The sequence below is a fragment of the Physcomitrium patens genome, chromosome 24 (assembly GCF_059467195.1).
Source record: "Physcomitrium patens ecotype Gransden chromosome 24, ASM5946719v1, whole genome shotgun sequence".
NCBI classification, from domain to species: Eukaryota; Viridiplantae; Streptophyta; class Bryopsida; order Funariales; family Funariaceae; genus Physcomitrium; species Physcomitrium patens.
The window spans coordinates 1,729,462-1,737,962 of NC_143433.1; the positions used below are offsets into that span (position 1 = coordinate 1,729,462).

The 8,501-nt window shown below is 26.9% G+C and overlaps 1 protein-coding gene across 4 annotated transcripts; it reads left to right on the forward strand.

Moving 5' to 3' along the window:
• The first annotated feature begins 5,408 nt into the window (after positions 1-5,408).
• On the forward strand, positions 5,409-7,682 carry LOC112276529 (uncharacterized). 4 transcript variants are annotated; one of them, XM_024507924.3, is made up of 3 exons: positions 5,409-5,580; positions 6,404-6,460; positions 6,828-7,682. In XM_024507924.3, exons 1-3 carry the CDS (start codon positions 5,539-5,541, stop codon positions 7,326-7,328), a joined length of 600 nt encoding a protein of 199 aa, XP_024363692.1. In that variant the 5' UTR covers positions 5,409-5,538; the 3' UTR covers positions 7,329-7,682. The 4 variants fall into 4 exon arrangements, with proteins under 4 accessions (XP_024363692.1, XP_024363693.1, XP_090103289.1 ...); XM_090247163.1 differs by lacking the exon at positions 5,409-5,580 and adding an exon at positions 5,617-5,823; XM_090247162.1 differs by lacking the exon at positions 5,409-5,580 and adding an exon at positions 5,852-5,937.
• Positions 7,683-8,501: the final 819 nt, after the last annotated feature.

The window sequence follows — 8,501 nt, forward strand, 5'->3', positions numbered from 1 at the left end:
TTAATTTTAATCTTTTTAGATTCAAAAAAATTATACAAAATAAAATATTCAACAATAATTTAAGTATGAAAAATTATTAGAATATAGTTTTGCAACATTTTGATATTGACATGTATAGTTGGAACTAGGATGTATCTTTTAAAGAAGTAGAACTTGCTTCCAACTACTTTAGATAGCTTTAAACTCAAAATCTTTTAGTCCCATTATCTATTGTCATTGTAATTACTCGTCTATTTATTTTACTTTTTAGTCTTGTCTAGTATTCATATTCTATTATCTATTACCTATTTATAATTTCATCTTCCATCTATTTAGAGTTTTATTCAAAATTTAAGTAATATTTAAGTTGATTGGAGATGTCTATTTTTTATCTAAGAAATCATAAAATATTTAAATTGGATTTTATATCTTTGGCTTATTCATTTGAAAGCTAATTTTTTGTAGAATAAAACGTCATATTCTTATGCAATTTGGTATAGTTTTTGCATCTAATTACATCATGGTTTATTTATAAGCATCATTTTTTTTTGAATTATTTGTAACAAGTTTAGGATTTAATTTTTTTAGATATTTTATTTTTTATTATAACTTTTACTCATTATTTCTAAATCAATAAATAATAGAAATGTATTAAATATACTTCAAAAATAATGCTTGTAATAGAGTATAAAATTATTTTAAAAATTAGTAAGAAATTTAATTACTATATTTAGAAATTTTCATATATTTAAATAAAAAACTAGTCAAATAATATATATTAATGTGTAAATTTTATTTTTTATACTATTGTTGATATGGTTTTATTTGAAAGAATTTATGAAGTTACAAAGATTTGATATTTAATTCCTAACCAACTCTTACTTCTATGATTGTTTTTAGCTTTATATTTCTAAAACCATGTACTATTATAAAATATTTATTATTATTCATTATATTTAGGTCTAATTCAAGTTATAATATGTATTTTAAAAAATTAAAATAATTTTATTTTAAAAATATATACTAATAAAGTTAATTCAATTCTATTAATACCAATATATAATTAAAATTAAGTCCAATTAATATTATTATTATGATTATTGGTATTTTAATATTATTAGATATATCTAAAAAAGCAAAAGCATGTGTATTGAATGTATAATTTATTGGGATTATTAGTTGATTTGCAAATAATGATAAAAATGCTTCCAATGCAATATTTATTTACCAATAAACAAAAATTATTTTTTTCGTATGTAAATATATTATTATTATTTATAAATTAATTAAATCTCTTGTTATGCCTAATTTTTTCTAATAAAATTTTTGTAACAAATAAATTATTATTATTATACAAAAGCAACTCATATAATAATAAAATTAAATTAATATAAAATAAAAATAAAAATAAAACTTTTGAATTCATAAAAAGAAATGTATATTTATAATTAATAATATTTTAAAAATACTCCTATTATCTTTAAAAAATCCAAATTATATTTCTTATTAAATAAAATTAATATAAAAAATTAATATATATATTTTTTGTTGTTTGAAAATTATTTTGGTGACCTTTAATTACTACTATAAAATATCTATGATATATTTGCCAATTTTTTACTCAATTATTTTGTTAAAAAACTATCAAATAAAAATAAATGTCATAAAGTTGTGAAGAAACTTAAATAAACTCTACACTTGGGAAATAAGATGAGAGGCCACAACTTTGAATTGTTTTGATCGGTTAAAATTGAAAAATATTTTTATGTTGGATTTAAACTTTTATGTAAATTTTAAAATTTTTAGTTTTTTAATATATATATATATATATAAATTGTTTCAATTTTTTTTAATAGGATAAGTTGCCACATGCAACAACTTATGAACTAAAATTATCAAAGAACTTATGAAATTATTGAAGACTCACAAAAATATAAATAAATAAGAATAAATAAAATTTTAGATTAGAAAAAAAACTTAATATAAAACCAAGGACAAGATAATAATTTTTTTATTAGAAATTTCTAAAGGCGGTTTTGAGGCCTATAGAATATCTTAGAAGTTAAAAGAAAGAATTGTAGATTTTGTTTTGTAAACTACAAAAAGTCTTCGAATAGTTATAAAAGATTGTAGAAGCTTTCTAAATGGAAAGGTGTTACTAACTTCTAGAAAACTATAAAAAAAATTTGAAGTTATTTTTTATAAAAAATAATTAATTCATAATATTTTAATACTTTATAGACTTAATGACTTGAATTTATTCTGCACATTTAGATATCTTTTAGTCATAATGTTAATATTAAAATTTTATGATTTTATAATTTTTTAGTATTCTATTTTAGATATCAATTTAATAATTAAAATTTATAATTTTATTATTATTTTGGGTGTAATATTTGGTATATCATTTTAAAAAAGTATTAAAATAAATTTTACAAAATTTGATAGTTATTTTTAATTTTTTTTCTTAACTAAATTTAATTATAACATATATAAATTTATGTTTTTAAGCAAAATTATTTTAAAAGACTTTATTTTAATCTATTTGGTAAAAAAAAATGTTACTTTGAAGATGAGTTGAATCTTGCTGGTTGTATATTTTAAAAAAATATATAAAATATCGATTTTATGATATATATATATATAACTTAATTTACAATATTTATCTTAGATTTTTTTACAACTATGGAAAATAATCATTACTTCTTTACTTATATAATATAGCAAGAAACATATATTTAAGAATTTTCAAAGCTTAAAAGAAATTAATGTTTGCATCATTTTAATAATTTGTTTCTTTTTATTATAGTTACTATGTAAAAACGATTTTATTTGAAAACACGCAATGCTTAGTTGAACAGCAAATGGATCTAAGAATTTTGGAATCAATCTAAGAATCTGATATTAATTAATTAGCTAATTAATTTTAAAAAATTAAAAATATGAGTTTTTCATAAAAACTATAATTGTAAAAGAATACTTTTAAGGAGAACATATATATATATATATATATATATGTGTGTGTGTGTGTATATATATATATATATATATATGTGTGTGTGTGTGTGTATATATATATATATATATATATATTATCTATGATATATTTGATTATAATATTTTCAAATAACATCATGATTAATATAGAGCCCTTCAGAACTATGTTGTTTTAAATAAATTCTAAATAGATGTATCTTTTTGAAGTTAATTTAAAACAATTATATTATAAAATATCTAGTAGAATAATAATTATATTTTATTGAATCAATTAAATTTTATACCTATCACGATAGGACTTAAAACCTATTTTGTAAGGTTATCTTGAAAATAAATAAATACATATTTATTACTTATTATGCGTGTTTTAAAAATGATAGTAGAATAAATTATTGCCCAAATTAGTAATGCTTACAAAATATTGTATTAAATCCAATGCTCCAATATTTGTTATAAACCAGCAGCTTATGTTCTACTTTGATAAAATATTTGTTATTCATACTTTTAAAGCATGTTCATGTATAAAACTATTATGTTTAATCAATCATTTCAAATACAGTCAAATGTACTTACATTTTTGATGAAATATGAGAAGAATTTCAAAAAGAGTATAGTTTTGCCATAGTATTAGAGTCGTTTTTATTACAACTATTATGTCAACGCCAATCAAAATAAAATTGTATCAAATTTATGTTTTTTATTTTATGTATAATATGTAATTAATTACCAATTATTCAACTTTCATCATTCTCATCATCTTTCTTATTTTTTCTATGCCCTGACTCCCTTCTCCTCTCTCTCTTCTTTTTTGCTCTCTTATTCTCTTTTGTTTTTGCTATCTCTTTCTGTTTCATAGTGAACCTTCTCCCACTATGCTAAAAAAATTCTACAAGTCACCAAAAGAGTTGTTTGAAGATGTCTAGACCTATTTACTCATACAAGCACTTGCCACTCTTATTGGCCCTCTTGTAGTCATTGAAGGTGTCAAGCTTTCCACATCAATAACAAGCCAATCAAAGATCTTTATCTGTCTTGAGAGTGTGTATGGCAATTTGGGATGTGCATGTAGCAACTTGGAGTGTGCTTGTAATATGAGCCTATTAAAAACTGATTGTATAAAGTAATCTTAAATTATGAGAAAAAAACTAAACTAAACTAATAAACCAAATAGAATTTTAAAGATAGATTAATAAATTTAGAGGTTTTGATATAGAATTAAAGATTAAAATATTGGTTGGAAAAGTTAAAGGTGAAAATTGTATGATATTTGAAAATTTAAACAAAATCCATAATATTTAATTATAATGATTTGAAAATTTGATATCTTTCAAAAATATATGTCATTTTTTTTTCTTTCTCAACTCTTGGCATATGGGAAATAGAAATACTCATATATTTAATGGAACATAAGAAATTGGTGAGTTTATTCTTTTGAAACAGATTTATATTATATACTAACAATGTTTTTCTCTCAAATACATTCATTCTTGAAAAAATCCAAGTCAATTGTAGTTTTTCAATATTTGAGTCTTGAAGTTTATATGGATTCTAATTATGTGATATTTTCACTAATTCGTTTATAACCTTTTATCATTGTGTATTATTATATATAGTTTTAAAGATTTAAAAACATTTTTGAAATTCAGCTTTGAAGTTACAGCTTTGAAGTTTATTTTAAATAAATTTTCTTGAAAAATGATCTTTTTTTATTCGTTTTTTTATTTTTTATATATTGATTATCCAAGTTCACACCATACATAAGGTTCAATCAAATAATATATCAATTTCTTGTTCTTAAATCATTTGTTTATTTATGTGTTTTTTTTCAAAATATGTGTAATTGATATAAATTTTTGAATAACCAGTATAAAGATGGTATAAAAAATATTTTTATGTTAAGGTGATACAAAAGCATTTTAAAAATCTTATCCTTGTAATGTCATACATTTTACAATTATTTTTCAAAGACAATGATTTTTAAAAATAAATAAATAAATAATCATAGATTTTATTAAATAATATAATAATATCATTATTTGAATAGAGTAGCATGGTCTTGATTTCATAAGCACATTTTTATTCTTTCAGGTTGTTATTTTTAATGAAATAATAACAGATGCTCTTAAGTGTAGAAGTACAAAGTACCTAAATTACAACAACAATCATAAAGATTCCAATATTAAATTTTTTACATTTAGAAAATTTGTAAATATTTTACCCACGAAAAGAAATATTTTATTCTTTGTAAATATTTGGCTTGGGATTCACTCTTTTATAATACAATGATTATCGTATTCTTGATACGATAAGTATTGTTCGATTTGGATGGCACGGTTTTTATTTATTTATTTATTTTAAAATGTTTTTGACGCATGTGCTTCTGGTCAGGTCAGGAGATAAGATTGTTATTAGGAGTGTCTTTGCGAGGACCATTCCTTACCTCTTTAGTAAATTTATGGTCGGGTAAGCATAGGCATGGATGACTAAAGCTCCACTTATGCACTCATGTTGCTTCTGTAGATTTTGATCTCTTTACCCGTTGGAGAGCTGTCTACCTCAGGCATGGCGTCTGACGAAAGCAAACCAAAGATAGGCGTTGGACAGGTCAGGGGCCTTTATGCTTGTGTTCAATTTCCCTTAAAGCTCCACATGTATAGTTTGACTTCTTATGCACAACATCCGAGAGCCTCTTATTCTCGAGAATGTTTGCTTGGAGTGGGCTCCTCATACGGTAGTTAAGGGTTTGGGGCAACTTTGGCATGAAATTGTCACTGTATGCAGTCTGGTTACACAAGCCAGTTCCAGAGGAGGATTTGTTAGTTGCATTTCCTTGAAGATTACGGAGTGGTACGGCGTTAAATTCATTCGCTCTGATGTGTCTTAACATATGGGCGTCCAGCATGTTCAATGAAGTCGGGCATGCAGATCGCACCTTTTAAAGCAGAGATTGATATCGTTTTCGTAAGTACTGCTGTGAAGGCCAGTGGTAGCTTTGTACTACCGAAATTTGGGCTGAACAGGAACATAAATTTGCCTGCCATTTACTTTCTACGTTGGTTTAGCTCAGATTACGCTTGCTTCAAGATTTTTAGATTCCTCCGCGATGGTTTTGAACGAAAAAATTGTGAACAGTAGGTTAGTGGTCACTAACGATTGTCGACGCGGGCCATACAAACCAATAAATCACAGAATTCTGTAGGTTTGCAAGACATGCCGACTTAAGACATGCATCAACGTAAACAATCTCTGTGGATAGAACATTCTTGATTTCGATAACGTCAATTCGATTCAGGTCAAACAGTAAAAGGAGTTACTGACGGAGAATGAATACGTACATATTCAGTGTGTTTAATACAGTGAACTTGTCCTTTTCTCAGTATAGATGTTCTGGTAAAACTAACAAACAGTATTCACGGCTTGTTGGCAGATCATTGTTAAGAAAATATATACGATTTCTTTCTGTTGTGCCTTAACGATAATGCTGGTGAGTTATTATTTTGTCAATCATCTCCCAAAAAAGTGGAAGAATGGAAATTGATGGAGCACATCCAATTCAAATAATAACAGGCTTTTAAGTTTCTTCGTCTTGTGTAAACAATTAGCCCTTGATATGGTTGGATTGGTCCTATCTGGCTTGAAGTTGAATCGTGCTGCGCTCAAACGAGCTCAAACTTTGCTTGAGATATTTTGATGTGATCACTTTATTTATGATTTCATGTCACCTATCAGAATTGGCCTTGCTGTCGCACGATGTTTTGCTTCACTTGTATGCACGTTGTTTACAGCAACCCTGCCATCAAGCGTAGTGTTTCACTGTTACAATCTAACAACATCTCGACATGTGTGCCCAGCTTAACCAGGAAGTCGAAGCAAACGCCGATCATGGCAAACCTCGTTTCATGCATATGCCGCTACGCCTTCGCAATCCTCGAGGAGCAGGTATTTCTCATCAGGGAGCAAGAGTCCCGAATTTGCCTGAATCTTGCAATCTTCCCGAATCCCACAACTTAAGAGTAACAGAAGAATCTGAACCAGAGCCAAAAGATCACGTCAACTTGCTGGGAGATAGTAGCACTAGCCCAAGTTTTGCACAACTGCCACAGCACAGGTTTGATCCTAGAGGAGCTGGTGTGTCGAGGCCCATGGATAAAGATTCGGCGAACGTGGAATTTGCTCCTACGAATCAGATGGAAAGCGCCTCTCCTGACGTGAACCAGGTCCGCTTTTCACATCTACCTCGACTTCATAATCCTGGGGGAGTTAACGTTGTTAAACAGATCCGAGCTGCTCAAGAAGCGGTGAATAATGAAAAAGTAAACCTTCCAGCTAATGATGAAGGTGATAGAAGCTAACTTCTCTGCGTCTTGCAAGCACCAGAAACGAGTCATCTGGAGTCTCTCTCCACTTGTACTACCAGAGTGTAGACTTCGAGCATTCTTAATCCGACATAATCATGGCATACATACGTAATGTTAGTTCGAAAGTTTAGTTTCTTTCAGTAATACTCTTTCTAACTTGTCAGATTCTACAAACTTTTGAGGGCAATTTCAGGATCTTAACACGCCATCACCTTAATGAGTGTATAGTTGACGTTTATCTTGTACAGTGAATATCACTATGATAAGGTAAGCGACGATTTGCACGCATTATGTATTTACATAAATTAACTATGGTTTTTTGAGGTGCTAAGACGTTTTTCGATGCAATCCACCTACCTTGCAAGCTTTGCTATCTTGCTTGTTTTTGTTTTTCCTTCGTGAACTTTTTTGGATTGTGAAAATCCCTATTGATATTCCCTTTGATCTAGGTAAGGTTGCTTCATATTCTAGTTCAATTTCCAAAAGATGTAGTTATGTGCTTATACTTTATATAGCATGTTTGGTCCTGTTTGTTGGAAAAGATAACTTGCTGAAGAAGTCCGGTTGGAACGTTTGTGTTCATAGTTTTGTTTCTATACATTAATGATGTCCATTATTGAAGCTATTTAGATATTTTAAAGCCATTTCATAGAAATGATTTGTAAAAGGTTCAAGCATGCCTTAAGCTATTACGTACACCTCATATTGCTACATATTGCCATATGCACATCTTAACAAACCAAGAATAAGTGGGTGCTAATTCCATTGTTTAACTCCATCCCTCTTATCTTCCCCAAAGTGAAGCAAATGTGAAGCACAAAGTTAGTTTACACAATGGCATAGTAAATTTTGTCTTGTCTTTGTATGCTTACTTACTCTTTACAAATTCTTTATTTGTTTAATCACAATTTTAGAATAACTTGCTTGAAAAGTTTTGGTTTTGATAAAGACCTAAATTCAGACTATTACTTTATAAGTAAGAAAAATTTAAACTAAGTTATTTATTGAAAAAACATGGATGTTACACAGGTGATAATTAGAAAAACTTTGCAATTCTCAAAAAAAAAAAAAAAAAAAAAAAAATGAAGATAAAAAGAACTAAAAGATGAAAGATCTTCTAGAAACTAAATAGTAGGTTGGATATTTTTTAATAACAACATACCTGCT